This window comes from Microtus oregoni, unplaced genomic scaffold (assembly GCF_018167655.1).
Source record: "Microtus oregoni isolate MIOR12 unplaced genomic scaffold, Mior012 000060F_ref0000265, whole genome shotgun sequence".
NCBI lineage: Eukaryota > Metazoa > Chordata > Mammalia > Rodentia > Cricetidae > Microtus > Microtus oregoni.
The window spans coordinates 5,716,863-5,735,149 of NW_024543870.1; the positions used below are offsets into that span (position 1 = coordinate 5,716,863).

The window sequence follows — 18,287 nt, forward strand, 5'->3', positions numbered from 1 at the left end:
TCACTAATCCAATTAAAATTAAACATATACATCAGCTCACCTGGACAGAATGTTAAGGTGGTAAGCACTAGCCACAAGGATCTTATCAACTTTCCTGCAGGCTCAAGAGGAGGACACACTTCCCAAAACACCACAGAGAAAGCTACAGTGCTGAACTCTGTCAGATACCCTACTGTAATAAATGGAAATTTATTTTTGGTCTTCGGTTATATATAAAAGCTACTAATAATTATTAAAGTTATTAGACACATAGAAAACTGTTTTACAAATCAGCGACTCAATGAGCATTTGTTCCTTTTATTCACAAAACATAAGTCCCTCTGTTGAGACCCTTTATGATTTACAGAGGACTTTGAGATACATCAATTATAAAACATGTCAAAAAGAAAACATCTTCAAAATATACAGATACAAAGAGGTCCTTTATACAGAGTTCTCTATAAAATCCATCAGTGTAAAAAGACGTCGGAAGGGAAGTAAGGCGTGTACAGCTGTCATGAGGATCATCTTTGTCTCGGAGACTTTTCTCTCCTCCGGTCCTGGTTTCTCTTGGAGTCTCTAGAATGTTCAGAGTGTCTGCTAGACTTCTCCCATCGTCTCTCAGCACCGTTCTGATACCTGTCATCATCACTCTTATGGCCCGAATGTCTTCTGCTCCTGTCCCTTGACTTGGAGCGATCTTTCCTCCTGACACTTTCACTGTCCTGACTTCGGGGTCTTTGCTTCTCATTTTCAGAAAAAGAATCTCTCCTCTCTCGTCGCTTCTCCTTCGGCTCACCATGCTTGTCTTGCAGCTCTCTGTGCACGTCTTGGTCTCGGCCATTCCGAACTCTACTGTAACTATTTTCTTGGGAAGGAAGCCTTCTGTCCGCCATGGGCTTTGCCACAGGATCCCTCCAGTCGGCATTTCGGGACTCATGCGCTCTGTGTCTCTCAGACCTTGCTCCCTCAGACCTCCCTTCCTGGTGCCTTTGCTCCTCCCTTCCTTCTTCTCGCCTCCTGTCACGTGTCTGCTGGCCCCTGGCTGCTTTCTCTACTTCTTCACTTCTGGTCTTCCCTTGTCTCTTCTTTCTTGTATCTTTAGCTGTGCGTAAAAAAGTATAGTTAGTTTTTATGTTAATCTAAGTTCATAATTTAACAACATTTACTGACATACTGAAGAACACTTATTTGTGCAAATTAACCAGGATGGTTAAAATTAAAAACATGGCCAATATGCAGTTGTCAGGAGTGTAGCTTGGAATAATCACTTAGAAAGCTGGTGGTATTTACTAAAACCAAATGCGTCCTCCAGCAGTGGTGCCGTCTGTAGCTACGGGACTGAAAAAGGAATGTACATGCAGGATGAGGTTATGTGACATATCACAAAAGCCACCGTTTGGCACGTTCAGAACGCTTACATTAATCTATAGGTGGAATCACAGAAGAGTTACACACAGGAGCTCAGGAAGAGAGAGAATCCAAACTTCCAAGCCTATCTCTGTTGACTATACAGCTTTTGCATCAGTGTAAAGTTGGGAAACCAAGAGTACAATATGATCAGACAGGGACTACCTAGGACATCAGAGACATGTATGAGTATGTACAGCAACCACTGTGGATGGATAAACTATAAACGCAATAACATGGGTGAATTTTATTAACACAATTATGAAAGAAATATTAGATAAAAGAGTTCATAGTTAATAACTATAAAGTTAAAACAGGCACTATGGCACTATGGCACAGGCCTCTACACCGAGCACTTGGGAGGTGGGGGGGCGGGGGTTGCAGCTCCAGGCCAGCCTGGGCTATGTAGTGAGCAGACTAGGTTAGCTATGTTGTAAGAGCTATGTTGTAAAGGATGGAATTACAAATCACAACAGCTGCTGCCCTGAAGATGGGGGAGGCTGGCAGGCACAGGATGCACAGGAAAGAGTTCCAACAAAGGAGTTCTGAAGTGCCCGTCCTTCTTGATCTGGGGGGAGCTCGGTACAGCAAAGCCCAGGTGAGCTACACAATGAACAAGATGATGTTAAACAGTCGCAAACACACGACTGCACAAACACAGCCCTAAGTGCCCTGATAATGAAGCATCAGGACGGCGCCTACAAACTAGAATGCAAATGTGAGTACTTCAGGCATCACTAAACCCCAGCTGTGTCCACGAGGAGGCTTCTAAGACAGAAATAACACAGTGTCAATAACAGATGATCGTCTCTATTAATAAAGATGATGATCACTGGCCGGGCGGTGGTGGCGCACGCCTTTAATCCCAGCACTCGGGAGGCAGAGGCAGGCAGATCTCTGTGAGTTCGAGGCCAGCCTGGTCTACAAGAGCTAGTTCCAGGACAGAAACCAAAAGCTATGGAGAAACCCTGTCTCGAAAAATCCAAAAAAAAAAAAAAAGATGATGACCACAATAAGTAAGCAGCAACTGAAACTGGCCCTCAGTGTGGACACCACAAGCCCTGCTCTTGTTAGGAACAGCAGGCTAAAGTCTAGATGAGCCTGATACCTGAGACGGAGCTCTGACTGCTCGAGGACGAGGAGCCGCCTCCTTCACTGGAGGAGTCTGAGCTGCTCTCGCTGCTGTCGGAATCTGAGTCAGAGGACTCGGACTCCGAGGAGGACTCTGAAGACGACGAGGTCAGGGCGGGTTTCTTTTGCTCGGCTTCTGGTTTCTGGGCCATGACCTTGGGTGTATTTTTCAGGTGCTCTCGCAGTTCATCCCTAACAGAAATATAATGTGTTACATTAGCTTGTAAGACGACTTTGTCAGCTAAAGCTAAAATTCTGCAAATGATCCTTACGTTAAACCTCCAAGACCTATGGAGGTGAAGAAGTTGATGGCGAAGCGGGTATTCCGTGGGTTGTCTCGAGGTAACAGTCCTTCAAAGAATGGCTGCAGAGTTCTGAAAAAAAAAGAGAAAAGAAAAAACACAGAAAGAGAAAAATGAAAACTCCTGTACCCACTTACCAGATTTCCAAATATTCAATTAGTTAAGTATAAGAAAGTGGTTTATGCATTTATAGGTTAGGCTATCTAAATATAATCAGTAATAAGAAAGAATTCACTGAAGTTAAATATTTCTTTATAGTTTGTGTGTGTGAGCGCACATGTCAGAGACCCAACTCATTTCAGATTTTGTGTCCTTCACCTACTGACACATCTCACTGGCCCTTAGACTTGATTTCTGTAACTATACAATATGGATTTAGAAATTTTTCATATAGACACTAGGATACACACAGAATATACAGATGGCATACACACATACTGTGTACAGGATATAGTCACAAGTGTATTTTGTACACATGCACAGAAAATATTAAAGGCCTTAGTGTACGTATGCACATCTCAGTAAGCACTGGGAAAGAGTAGGAAATAGGCAATGAGTGTTTTACAGAAAAGGGTAAATTATAGGAAGACTGACTAAGCACTTAGATCAACCAGAGGGTCATAGTTTCTGCAGTCACAGGGGTATGGTGCACAAAACAGCAGCCCTACCAGTTCTGCGACACTGGGTAGAAGAGCCTGACAAAGCACACAGCATATGAGACCAGAGTGAAGCCTGCACTCTGGCTGTCCCAGAGACAGGAAGAGAGAACTGTTAACAGTCAACTTACTCATCCTTTAACCTCGCGTTCAGTTTAGGAAGACCCATGTATTCACACAGTTCTTGAAAAAAGATTTTGACGAAAATTCTACTAGACGATGTAGTGGTTTCTTCACTGAGCTTTATACATTCAAGAACCTGAAAATTAAAAGAGAGAATTAAAAAAAAAAAAAACAACAACAAAAAAACTACTTTTGTTTTAAAAGACAAGGACAAGTAGCCGAGCAGTTTAAGTCCTCTCAAAATGACTGGGAGTTCCCACCCTCAGCAGCATCTCTGGACCTCCCATGCTGACACGTGCTATTTCTTGGTCACACGGAAGACTGTGTCTCTGTATTAACTTCCCAATGTTAAGATGGTGCAGAAATGGTTGTGTTCTTTTTCTTGAAAAAGGTGCTTTTCATAGCAGAGAAGAAATCCTGTCTTGAGCACATAACACCAAAGTAAAGACTGCTCGCAAACTCCCCTGCCCCCGGCAGAACGGGCTGTACACACGGGCTAGATAAATGCCAGCCAGGGCAGGATGCTAGCTCTATTCGGCATATATACACAAGGTAAAAGACAAAAACAGATGGGTGATGTATCCTGAAAACTAAGATGACAATCTTTATAAACTAACCATGGACACAGATTTTAGAGATAAACAAAAAAAAAATCTAGCTTTTTATGGGTTATACTTTGGAGCCTATTTTAGCCAACTGTTTAAAACTCCTTTTTTAGAATGCGGAAATGAAGCAAAGGGTTGTGATTAGCTGCTGGGTTGCTGTGCCCACTGAGTGTAGTTGGATATACTTAGGACTTCCGTACTACAAACATATTCAACACTCCCAATGGGCGGAGCTCATTCTACCACCAGTCTGTGGTATTTTACAATGTCGTCCTCCTCTTCTTGGGTGTGACTTCTCTGTATTAAAATTCTTCTAGGAACTTTGCTTCACTTGGAGTATGACTTTTTATGGCATGTGACTGTCAGCCACTTTTCTCTTCCATGGTAACATTCTTGAAAGCAGAGACCACATAAAATATTTGACTGCCCGCAACCATGTGACTGGACATGCAGCTGGTAGCAAACATCATGTGGATGTGCAGTGAGCAATTATATAATAAATATGGATTGAAAGTTCAATCTGGTGCACATTTCCCCACTGAGGACGCCTTTCCTTGCTCTAAACACGATCACAGGATCTCCTCCCTATAGCTTAAGCTAAAATGGCCCCTTACCACCTCCTAGAACAATCCTTAGTCTTAGTAAGAGCAACCTTGGAGAAGCTGCTCTCTTAGGAAATACAGACAGTAATTCTGAGGCACCAGTGCCACCAGGAGAGGAGTCACATGTTTCTCCTTGGTTATGTGAGTATGCACAAACACGTATAAAGATGTAAAATATGAAAATACATAATATTTTCCCTGAAAATATTGCTAGTTGGCGTTACCACAAAGCAGCATGGTTGGGGGGGGGGGTGCATGTATGATCCACAATAGTATTTCTTACCCACGTCCATTACTTGACTTAGTCTTTTGAGTCCATGCTACATGAACATGTTTCAAAGACAACATAAAACTGCACTATGTGTTTCATTCTAATTCGTATTTACTGATAGGATAAGCACGGCCATGCCATAATTAAACGCATATTTCAGAGCAACAGGGGATCAGGAATGAAGAGCAAACACTGATGCAATTACTTACACTCCATGGAAGTGAATCAGTGTATAGAAGGTGAGCAAACATCTTAGCAACGTTTCTCAATTTGTTTGTTTCCAAGCGATGGATGGTATCGTACTGTTCTTTGAATATACTTTCAAATGATTCCATGTATTCTTTTTTTAGCATGCAAAACCGCTAGAGATAAGAAAACTGAAAGTCAACAGCAGCGGAAACTGAATGCCAATACAACTGAACTTATTGTTCCTAAATTTACTAAACAACTGTAAACACCTTCGAAAATCATCTATCACTCAACCTTTCTGTGTGAAATGATGTTCACAAAGTTACAGCTATAGTTTCTATCTGGATTTATATGCTAAAATAAAATTATACATATAGTTGATCCTACAGACATACATTTTGTATTACATAACTGTGCTTTATGAATAGTTTACAAATATTTTAAGGACTGGAAGATGCTAGATCAATGGTTAAGAGTACTTAGTGTGGTCTGCAGAGGACCCGAGTTACGTTCCCAGCAGTCACGCCAGGCAGGCGGCTCCGACAGTTCCAGAGATCCACCTCCGGCCTCTGCAGGAACCTGTGCTCATGTGCACACACCCTGACATGTACACATACAAATATAATTAAAACTGATAAAAATAAACCTTCAAAAATTTTTACCCTGTGTTGGCTTAGGAGGTTCCTGACTTTAGTAACTGCTTTGAGTTTCTGAAGAAATTAGTTGTTTTGGACTGGTAACTGTTACAAAGTCTTTGTAATTTCAAGAAGCTGTAGAGACATGAGAGTAATTTAATGTACTGAAGGAGGAACATTGTGCTCTCAGAAAAGAACATATGTTGTTGGTTGAGGGTAGACCAGGCTACGAAGCACAATCATTAACTCGCTATATTATTGTTGGGAATTCTTTTGGAGCTTCTAATCCTTCTATTAAATCTTGACATGAAAAGCAAGGCTGTAACTCACCCCAGCTAACAAGCCGAAAAATTTTTCATAGGTCCTTTGCTGGGCACAGCAATCAAGTATCATGTTGCAGAGTTCTTTCTGTCAGAAAGAAAAACGGTGTTAATGGCACAGAACATAGTGGAGCTTTGCTATGTGGCAATTTACGATCAAACAGTGACTGTGTTTTCAAACTAGACTTCTAAAAATTTTGAAAATTATTTTAAAAAACTCAATGTCAAGCTTACCATTTTTGAAAGCCTCTAGTCTGACTGATAACATTTAAAGTTATTTATGATAATTTCATTAAATATGAAATTCTAAATTCATGAGTATGAGTCATTTCTAACAATCTAGTGAAGAGGGTCAAGGCATAACTGGATATTCTGTCTTTAAAGACATCTGTGTGAAATTCTTTTAAATTTACATTCACCAACATCAATACCTGACAATTTAGATATGAACTCAACTGTTAAAGGATATGCTTAGATAGTACGGAAAAAGCACAATAGGAGTTTACAGAAGAATGAATGGACACTTCAGTTTCAACTTCAGGACCTTCCAGTTGGTAAAGGAAGACATTATATAAAAATGAATAAATAAATAAATGAATAGAAACAGATTCATGACTCGAATTTCCTAAGTCCTGAAATAAATGTTCTCTGTAGACCTACCCACAGGGGAATCTCTAAAGATGGATGGGCCAATCCAGTAACTGCTGAAACGTACTACCCAATTAGCTATTTAACTGCTTTGAAAAGCATCTCCATGAGAAGTTTTGGAATAAATAAACTCCTGATTATGCTGCTAGATTAACAGAAAACCTCTCTCACAATGATTGACATCTATTTTTTCAGCATACATGATTTAACAATTCCTAAAAGAACCCTAGTGGATCAGACAGTGATTTCTTGAGACAGTGACTCAGGAAAACCGCATGCTCATCTCCTCGCTGCTGCTCCCCTGACCAGGGCAGCATGCTCATCTCCTCCCTGAACAGCTCTACTGCACAGCGCTGCTCTAGAAACAGATGGTCTACCATGAAGCACCTTACCAGAGAGAGCATCCCTTTAAAACATGGGAGCACTTTAGACACAAAGAAAAAGAAAAACAAGTCATAAGCTAACCCAAATAAGTAAAATGTTTATAAACGTGTTAAGTTCTGCAAAAGAACACTTTGTCAAAATTTCACCTGGTACTGAAAACTTAAAATGAATCCTTCCTAAATTATGCTGTTAGGTTAACTTGATGTGCAAAATTCACTCTCAAAAAATTTTGCATCGAGTTTATGATATGTTAATCCTATTTTAAGCAACATGCAGTAATACACCAATGGTGCTGCGGATTCAGAACCACCTGCAAAACATATCACTTTTTTCCCCCAGACCAGGTGCAATTATAAGTACTATTATCTATGGCGTGTGATAATTAAATATTTTAACATGTCAATTAAATATTTGAGCAATTTTAGGAGTCTTTAGTACGTGAAAATAGATGTATTAAGATATTTTCAAATATTAATCAAAATATGTTGAGGAAAGTTCTAACCCTTTGGATTAGCATCAATAAAGTTGCAATGACTTAATTATATTCCTCAAATGTAACATGGTCACCCAGAAAATTCAGCATTAATTCTAGTTTTAAAGGTTAATTTACTAACTTATTTCCTTCTAAGGATGACATATCCACTGTGGTCAAGACTATAAAAAGCAACTGTTAGGAAAAAGAAAACAACTTTCTAATTTGAAAATAATTTGTTTTTGCAAATTTTATAAAATTTTCAGTATGTACATACATATTTACAATAGATTCAATAAAGAATCAAGGATTTTTTTCCTGCAAATGCCTAAATACTACATGTTTTCCAGGTTAGGGCTAGTGTGGTACTGGGCAAAGGTATTTATTCTGCTACTATGGTATGAAAACAGGGGAAAAGATCAGTGAGTGAGCGAGAGCGTGATTTTACTGCAATAAAGCTTTACTTATGAAAACAGGCAGTGGGTCGGGGCACAGTACCAATCCCTACAAATGATCCTCTAATCCTGACACAGCTCAGCACCAAGAGACCGGACACTGAACAGCCTATTGGAACGCATGTTCACTACTCCATCTATGAGGTCTATCACTCGTCCATCAAGGTGTGAGGAAGGGCTCCACCAAAGCCTGGGCTCAGGCTCCAAAGACCTAAAAAGACTATATGATGACAACCAGGAAAAAATTACAAAATTATTTATACAGCTTGGTGTTTATTATCCTTAGCACTGGGGCTCCAATATGACGGGCAACAGTTAGGAGACGATGAACCCATGAGGCTAACAGAAGACCTTAGGAACTTAGTGGGTAACTAAATCCCTGAGGCTCTGCCTGTCTAACAAGTCTATAATCAATCTTTCCACATGAATGAATTAATGAATGAAAGAGTAATACAAATCCTTCCATATACAACCTGAGCAGTGTAAACATACATGTTGTGACTGCTACAGCTCCTACCAGAAGGATTCTTCACTGCACAGGGATCAGATTCCTCCTAAGGGGTAATCTGTTCACAGGTAACCACTGTGATTAGAGAAAACCACGCCAGGATGCATTCACGCAGACGCTGCGCTCTACTAGAGCACACGCCAAAGACCCAGAGCCTTAAGCTTTGGTTTAGAATAAAATTACAAAACTTACATCTACTTGAGTATTATTATTTCAATTCACAAAACCTATTCATCTTAAACATTTTAGTTAGCAATGCATGTTCGCTAATTTAAAGAAAGGCATGGACATACTGTTTGGCTCTCCGCAAACTCCATCTTCAACAACTTGTGTGCACATTCTTCAAAATCTAAACTAGGAGACAAGATGGTCACAATATGTTAAAAGTCTGAAGCAGTAAATTACAGTGCTCTGTACCTGTCCAAATACTACTGTTACTATCGTAACTGTAAATATGCATAATATCCCAGCACACAGAGAGCAGCTCTTAACTACAAACACCAAAGCACACACATACAACAACACAAGGAACCTTAAACCATGCTGCAGAGAAGTCAGACACAAAGGCCACACACAATATAATGAACAGGCAAATCCATATATAGAGAGAAGCTTATGAGACCAAAATGATGGCTAATGGAAACAATTCATTCTTCAATGTCAAAAATATTTTGGCAATGTTTGGACAACTTTGCAAATATTCCAAAACAACAAACTGTAGATAAGAAAGGATAAATTTTATAGTACATATGAATATACATATGAATTTTACAAGTATATGTATAAACTTTAAAAAGATATACAAGAAATAAAGAGAATGACTATGTCTTGATCTTCATCGTTCTCTCAAACCAATCAGCCTGCAGTGACACACACAGGAAGGATGCTTCTCAATGAAGACAGCAGCCGTAAATTCTCAAGCGCTAGCATCAACTTTTCCTTAAATTCTGGAAGATAGCTGGCATGGTGGCTATTTCCTATAAACCCAGTACTCATAAGGCTGAGGCAAGAAGGACTTTGAGTTTGGGGACCCTAGGCTAGAATGAGATTCTGAAAGAAACGGGAACACCAGCGGAGGATAAAAGCCCTGTGAGGAAGTCATGAACTGCTACACTGATGTCCCAGTAGTAAAAGACAGCAAACTCTAAAGATGGAGAACCTGATCCTGGGAGGCAAAGACTAACTACTCTTGCTCAAGATCTACTGAATGTCAGTCATTTCTTCAGTATTTGTTTAGTAAATTCAGTCCAAAAAAAGTATTAGTAATTTTACTCAAAATTTTAGGTAAAATAACAGGTAGAATGCTTAACAATAAAGAATATACTAAAGTTTAAAATGTTACCAAGTATTTGGCTTTTGTTTTGTTTGCTTCAGAAAAGGTTGCATGTAGCTGAGGAAGACCTAAACTCCCGACTCTCTGCCTTCAACTTCCAGTTCCTGGGAGTGCAGGTGTTTCCACATAGTACCTATAACTAACTAACTCTTTTAAGAAATGTATTTTCAGTTGCCAGTCCTACATCCACACCTTAATCAGTACATCTGGTTCTTGAGTGCACACAACTTCAACATCTAAGATTTAGCAACATTTGATGTGATTCTCTTGTTTTACAGAGTAGACAATCAAGACTCAGAGGTGTCTGTGAGTCAGACTCCTGGATAACATCTCAGTAGTTAAGAATTAAACACAAAATACTTTTGCTTCTAGCTCAATGGGAAAGCTACAATAAGTACTGCACTTAAAAAGCTTCTTGAAATGTGTATTATGTATTTAGAGAAACCAGGAAAGACATTCTAACTAAAACAGGCCCAATTTCTTATGCTTCCAGCATTACAAACCTCAGTATAGAAGAGAAAATGATCCTCTATCACACCGCAAACCTTAAGACACCTCCTCAGCACTGTCTGTCCCCAGTCACTAGTGCTGAGCTAGGACGAGGTGAGACCTGCTGCAAAAGCCTGCCCAAACACGGGGCTTCCCCATTTATGAGAAATAACTATAACATTAGTAAATGGTGCAAAGCAACTTATAAGGAGCAAAAGCACATTTTTACAGTGTTTATATAGAGGATTTTATAATATCCTTAACACAAGATAATTAGCAAATTCAACAAGAACTTGACTCAGGAATAATGTTGCTATATCCAAACCCTTTCAGATGGTCTTAACCCACCTCCCCATAGCCACCAATGCAATGCAGTGATTCTGAAAGTGTTTGCAATTCACCTGTTATTTCTAGCTTCTATTACTTATTAGGTTTCATAAGCACACCTGGGCAACCATCCAGCACAGTGCAAGGCAAGAAAAAAAGAAAGCTAAAATAAAAAAAGCAATCTTCCAGGTAGCAGATAACAGGCAATACTACACGGTGCCTAGAATGGACACATTTCAGTACTATAGCAATAACAATGAGTATTATTAAGCATATGAACTGTTAAAAAAAAGGAAATACGTGGCAGGAGTGGGGAGAACTTGATAATTAAAAGAAAGTCAAATAAGTAATAAGAAAATTTTACTACTTTTATTTATCAGAAAAAGTTGTATGAGCTTATGCATTTATATATTTGCATTCTTTTAAAGCATATGGTGATTCTGAAGGGGCACTAATTATAAATATCACATGAGCTAACATTGCTCAATATTTTAGGTGTCTTAGGTGGCTGAGCAAAAATAATTCCAGTTTTAAAAGACTAATAATTGAAGTAGGGTTATATAATTGCATTACTAAATTACCGTCCTCTTGACTTGATGCCAGTTTTAAGTAGTATTTAAAGATGACTGCACTATCATCAGGGACACGGCAGCCCATCTCCATCTGCTACCACAACGTTGACCATCATCAAGAAGCAGGAACAAGGAGGGAGCTTCCGCCTCAACAGCAAAGCCAACTGCTTACTGTGAGGTTTTGTATAATGAAAGAGTAATCTTAGAGCCACAGGAATCTCAGAGCAGCAGGAAAATGGGAAGACTAGCAAACTAGTCATAAGAAAAATAAAAGCGCCAATCCCTACACAGTTCAGGAGTCAAACAGACTTGTTTGCATAAGATTACCTAAGAAGAGTCCTATGTTCAATCTCAGGTCTGTAAATAAGTACCCCCACACCACCTCAGGCAGTCTCTTCATCGCTTCTAACCTGAACGGTATAAAAACTTCAGACAACAGAAAGAAAACACTGGACACACACTCACAGAGACAGACAGACAGATCTTCAATCCAATCCGATGTTGATTACTATGTGTCATTTCTTGAGCTGACTAGCCTGATTTCAAGGAAGACCACACAAGCAGTCTACTGCCTGGTCTACTAACCTTCTCCAAACTGAAATGGATCTGAGCATTTCCTACTTCTTAACAAGTCATGATCAACTCAGTTCTCAAGGGAGGCATAAACCAGACATTTGACCATGTAGTGATTACAATTTGTTCCCTTCACTGTTTTGCAATGGACAATTTTGTGTAATTACAGTAATGAAAAAGGGCCAGCTGCCACGGAGGAAAAGCCCTTGACTCATGTTCCCAAAGGCTTTCTGTAAAGAGTTTACCTACAATAATGTTTTGTGAATCTAATAAAATTGTGAATCTAATAAAATCTAGTACCACTGCTTCAAAACAAAACAAAACAAAACTAAAAAGCTACTTCTGCTTTTGATGACCAATGACAGCATTTCTTTGCCTAGATATTTAATGACTAACATTTATCACCAAAGAGTCTCGTTCCTAAGTCCTCCAATGTGTATATTGGGCACTTACGATTTTCTTCTAACATCTGCATGGGTTTTTATAGGTCTACTAACCATTTTCATATATAATTGGGAAAAAAACTTGCCATGTATGGGCTGGTATTCTTTTAATGCTATTATGCAAGGTCTGCAGGCACAATAAAGAGAAGCCACTGTCTAAGAGTGAGTGGCTGCCTACGCTGGGCGTAATCCCAACATCAGGAGGTTGAGAAGGGCAGATCTCTGTGAGTTCAAAGCCAGCCTCGGCTACAAAATGAGTTCCAGGACAGTCAGGGTTACACAGTGAACCCCTGTCTTGAAAAACAAAAGAACAAACAAACAAAGAAAAAAGAAGAAGAAAGGAGTGGCTTCCTTGTGTCTCGATGCTTTTGTTTTTGGTACCTTTTCTGATTTAGATAGTAGCAAAATGAAGGGAACTTAGGGTTCTTTCTACACAATTACTCTGCTGCACCGCAACTCCTCCAGTCACAGCGCTGAGAGCAACACTAAAGTCATCTCTTCTGTCCCGAACAAGGCTGCAGCTCTGAAGAGGACAGCAGGGCCTCAAACTCTACAAAATTCTCATCTTCTAAGTTGCATGGAAAAACTAGCAGCTTTTTCATTTGAATGATAAAAACATAGGTCAAGATAAACAAAGAAAAAGTTTTTATCAATGTTAGATATTCCTCCATTTGAAGTTTTCAGACAACGAAAACAAGATGACTCCTACTTATGGCTCACCATAGTCAATGGAAACACAGACCCTAGCAACAACCCAACTGAGAAAACAACCCTCCTCCTGTGTGAATATAAACACATTCCCAGTAAATCAATAAGCTGATTCACATCAAAATAACAGACGGACTAAGCACTTAACATTTTTGGATATGTTCCCTCAAATCAAGTGTACAGGTTTCAAAGGAAATAGTTTCAATTTCATGATATTTTGATACTTCTTAACACTACTATACAGGTCTTCAAAGCTTTCCAAAGTGTAATTCCCAATTCCATTTCTATCTTCCTACATCTGCACAGCAAGTAAGCTCTCAACTAAGATCAGAATTAAAAACCACATCAGAAAAAGAAACATTAAATTCTCATTAACAAATATAGTGGTAGCCTTTGATACAGGGCTGGTTATTTTTGAGGTTTAATTACTAACATCTAACTACAAGAAATGGCACACTGAAAGAAAGCAGAACCTATTTAGGTAACACAGTTAGGACTCTAAGTAAAAACCCTGGCTACCTATCTCTTACCCAAAACAGAAATAAATGATCAATTAAGCCAGAAAGTCTTACCTTGACTGAATAGCAAGATATATTGTACGGCGAAATGAGACTAGATTGATTTCTGTTTTGTCATGAATAGTTACTTTTTGTCCTGAAATAAATTAAACATAACAATTATAAAAATATATTTGTTCTATGATCAAATTCACTAACAACAATGTTGTTTTCCTTTTGTAAATGAGTACCTGCAAAATTAATGGAGCTACTGTAAGCTTCTGTCATACCATTTTGTTGGATCAGAGTCCACAACTATGCCAAAAATCTACTTTTTTTCTTTGTATTACAAACTCATTTAGATACCATAGAAGGCTTTACTCCACACTGATGCTTCATGGAATATTATTTCTAGAGTTATACACAATGTTGATTAGGCGGATGAACTCTACAATCTGGAACTCATCTTAAGAGAACACTGGGTTGTGGCAGGGTGGTTGGCTCTCTCCAAATGTATATTTTTCAAAATCTCTTCACTGATGTAAGAAAACTTTTTTACACCCAATCATTTGTATTTAAATAGTATTTCCATATAAAACCAAGAAATTCTAAAAGAAAAATGTAATATATAGCTACTTAGATGACTTAAAGACAGCAGTGGAAAAAGCCAATATTATTTTTTATAAAATGTTACAGAACAATTTCAGTATAAGACCTACATTACCCTAAAAAGAAAAACATACTTTTATTATTTCCAGATGTGTAATGTAAATAACGCCAGCTTATATATGCTGCTGTATTACTGATACTCAACCAAAAAAAAGGTCTGAGCTTGTTTTTCTGCACAGTGATGTCACCAGAGCTGAAGAGGAAGAACAGCAAGCCTGTTTCTGTACTAAAATAGTCGGTGGCCTCCCTACCCTATTTTGCCAAAATGGACAGCAAACATCTAAGTCATTCACATCTGTCACACTCTTGCCAAGGCTATATAAATTACACACCCTCAACATGAATGCACCTTTGGAAGTCAAGGCCTAAATACCAAATTAAAATTATGTTGTTAGTAAAAATGAATTTCCTTGTTTAAAACTTTTAGGGTGGGTATCCTATTGTAGGGGGCAGTCTTCTGTCCTATAGGGCATGGAAAAGCCTTGACCCGCTAAACTCCAGTGACATTGTTCACAATCCCTTTTCAGTGAATTGAGGGAGCTGTCTTAGAATGGTACTTCAGAACCCACTTAACCCGGGAGTGTTTTACTGCACACTTGAAAAGCCACACTTTACCTTCCTCCTCCTCTTCTCCTTCTTCATCCTCCTCTTCCTCCTCCTCGTCTTCACTACTTCCAGCTTCTTGGTCTGTGTTTGAATCACTGTCTCCTTCATCAAGAATTTCTACAAAGCAAAGTTTAAGAAGGAAAAAATATGAGCTAGGTACATGTACCTCACCTTGAGAAGTTCAGTCTCATTTCGCTGATTCTAATTTTAACTGTTCACCTGCCAACAGTTATAGCCAGAACGCAATGAGAACGATTTGATGTTAGGAAGGTCACTGCCATCACTCTCTGTCAGATAAAATGCGCTCAGGAAACAAGGGATGAAAAGAAGGAAGGAAAAGCACGTGATGGTTTTCTGAGTGGGCAGGAGTGCCAGGAAAACACTGGAAACCAAAGCTAGCTTGTCAAATCCAAATGCTATCTTAAGAAAGAGTGTAGCCTATGATGGAAAAAAAGGCCATACACCGAACACAAGCATGCAGAGTTAAGAATGAATATGGAAGGATATGGGAGGGGAAATAGTTCCACAACTTACTGTATTCACTTTAAATAAATAGATTGAAAATTTTAAAATACATAATTGTTAAATAGAGTATTACAATCAATCTAAAGGGTTTTCATGCATAAAACTAAAATAGATGCTGAAAGATCTTGAACAAAACTGGTAAAACCATGATTATTACTTAAAATACAACGTACCTTCGGATCTGAATGAATGTGCATAAAAGGTCGCATAGGACCATCCACCACATCAACAGTGCAAATGGCATGGATCGCAACTGTACCTCACCCAGAGATGCTGTCAGAGCTAAACACTTCTGATGTGAGATGTCCTTTTATGCACTATGACTATGTACTCCTCCCATTGGTTAATAAAGAACCTGTTCTGGTCTATTACAGGATAGAATATAACCAGATGGGAAATCCAAGCAGAGACAGAGAGAGAAAGAGGGTGGGGTCGGGAGAGAGACCAGAAAGCCACACAAAGAACAAACAGGATGCCCAAACACTGTAGAGCTGTCATTTAGCCTTCACCTGACAAACAAATCTTAAAAACATTTATAGCAAATGCAACTCGATGAAACAATCCAGTGTCTAGTTGGTTATGCAACAGAACACAGACTCTGAAAAGAAGAAACTATTTAGCATTCAAAAGTAGGAAGCCAGGCACTCCTGCTGTTTCCCCAAATGCTGTAAGACCTCATGCACAAGTGCACCTGGGTCACTCTCAGGTGCTAATTACTAGAGCTGTGCTCACTTCCTGCTGTGGTCATTTTTTATGCCAGTTCCAGAGGAACAATTTACTGAAGATGAAGGTCAAATGAACTGTCTGATAGTTTAGAGCATCCTCTTTTCTCTCTTCTTTAGAATTAGCCCAAAATTCCATAAGCACTGACAAGTGGATTTCACTCGATGAATAAAAGGTTTCAACAAATGTTCTCTGATTCCCTGGGAGACTCGAGAGAGACTTGTCAGATGGTCTATGAGGGCAACACTACTTTCCTAACGATCCTAAGGTTTTATATGCCCAGTCACTGTACTGATATCTACAACAATAGACAAGAGCAATAGGGGTTAAGATTGCTGCAGTCTAAGCAGTGCACCAGGAGTCAAGGCTGCTTTCTGCACACTGGCAGGAGGGGAAGGCTATTTTGATAATAACCGTCCTTGATGAAGATAGAAAACACTAATAGTATTACAGCTCCATAGTTGCACTTGTAGCATTTGTATTAGACAGCTGGACAGTGCCATGGTAACCTCAAGGACAAGACTGGGTTAACTGCCTGGGTCGACCATAAAGTGGCAACTTTTTACATTTTTTTTAAAATTTAAATATTTGGAAAAACAAGGTCAAAGTTATCAACAGATTTTATTAGGTGTTTAGCAAGCTTTTTCAAGTGCTACAAAGTAACACTTTTCATTTTAAAAACAGCAACAAACCAGTACTTGCCACCATGATACAATTTAAGTTTGTAAGACCAAATCTAATAGTTGTAAATTTGTACTTATTCCTCTGAGTTTCAATAGCTTCCCAATAATGGGGCAAACTTCTGAGGAGACAAGTGGCAACATTAAGACTAATGCATTAACTCGATTTTAAGATGTTCATGTGCTAATATTTAGAAGATACACATATACAACACAGTAAAGCAAGATGTTCTGGATGACGTCATGTTGCAAAATGAGGCAAGGCTTAATGATCTATTGGAAGTGATACATACACCAAAGGTGTTTAAGATTTAACTGAGTGTGAAAATTCATCGGTAACATTCAAGATTTCAAATGGAAATTAACTTTTAAGAAACTACTAACAGTCAAATGCTGTCCTAGTATCAAGAAGGAAAAACACACTCATCTGCAAAGGGTACCACAACAGTCCTCCCTCATCTAACTACATTTTATAAAGGAAATCAGAGTGAGCTACAGGAGGCAGAATGCAGGACAGAGCACCCACTTCCTTCTAGGGTAGGCATGATACATAAAATACGTCATCTTCTCATTAACTCCTATTATTTGAGAAAATAATTTAATGTCATACAATGTTGCTTATGTTACCATCTACCATTTTATTATTTTTAAATGAGCTAATACATAAATATTCACTCATCAACAGATACAGCACATATAAACTGAAGTTCTGTGGAGTCTAAGTTTAAAGAGTGCTAAGGGGTCTCAAAGCCATAGAACTTGAGAACTGCTGTATAAAAAAGTATAATCCATATACTGGCTAAATGACTAGACCTAGTGGGATTCCCAAGTTTAAAATTGAAAGAAACTGTATTACATATTCAGGGAAAATATTGGCACTTTTCAGGGAAACTATAGAGAAGGAAGTCCGCAAGCAAAGAACAAGGAACTGGCTTAAGAAATGAAAGCCTAAGTGGAAAAGGAGCCGGTCCTGTGGCAGGGGAAAGGGAAGGAGCCAGTCCTGTGGCAGGGGAAAGGGAAGGAGCCAGTCCTGTGGCAGGGGAAAGGGAAGGAGCCGGTACCGTGGCAGGGGAAAGGGAAGGAGCCAGTACCCTGGTACCGTGGCAGGGGAAAGGGAAGGAGCCGGTACCCCGGTACCATGGCAGGGGAAAGGGAAGGAGCCAGTACCTTGGCAGGGGAAAGTGTGGAATTTGCATCAAAGAAGAGAAACCTGTTTGTGGTACCGTAGTTTTAGCATACTGCATAGAACAGAAGACTTTCTGAATACACCTAGAGCACAGAAAGTAGATGACAAAACTCAGCGACTCACTATGCAGCAGCTTCCAGAATAGTAAGCTGTTCTCAGATAATATCACAGCCCACAGCAAACAAACCATCAACCATCACAAGTAGGACCTGGAAAAGATTATCAAAGGAAAATACCCACGTCTGGGAAAACACAAAAACAACTAC

At 39.2% G+C, this 18,287-nt stretch overlaps 1 protein-coding gene across 2 annotated transcripts in view; it reads right to left on the reverse strand.

The window, feature by feature from the left end:
• Positions 1 to 280: 280 nt before the first annotated feature.
• Positions 281 to 18,287, reverse strand: part of Cwc22 (CWC22 spliceosome associated protein homolog) — a 39,010-nt gene continuing 21,003 nt past the window's right edge. For both annotated transcript variants that reach the window (XM_041639753.1, XM_041639752.1), the window contains 9 exons: positions 14,917 to 15,024; positions 13,708 to 13,789; positions 8,984 to 9,044; positions 6,234 to 6,311; positions 5,289 to 5,441; positions 3,610 to 3,737; positions 2,793 to 2,894; positions 2,498 to 2,712; positions 281 to 1,084 (listed from right to left, as the gene is read on the reverse strand). In XM_041639753.1, the coding sequence (XP_041495687.1) occupies positions 504 to 1,084; positions 2,498 to 2,712; positions 2,793 to 2,894; positions 3,610 to 3,737; positions 5,289 to 5,441; positions 6,234 to 6,311; positions 8,984 to 9,044; positions 13,708 to 13,789; positions 14,917 to 15,024 (1,508 nt within the window). In that variant the 3' untranslated portion in view covers positions 281 to 503. The remainder of the gene's footprint in view (positions 1,085 to 2,497; positions 2,713 to 2,792; positions 2,895 to 3,609; positions 3,738 to 5,288; positions 5,442 to 6,233; positions 6,312 to 8,983; positions 9,045 to 13,707; positions 13,790 to 14,916; positions 15,025 to 18,287) is intronic.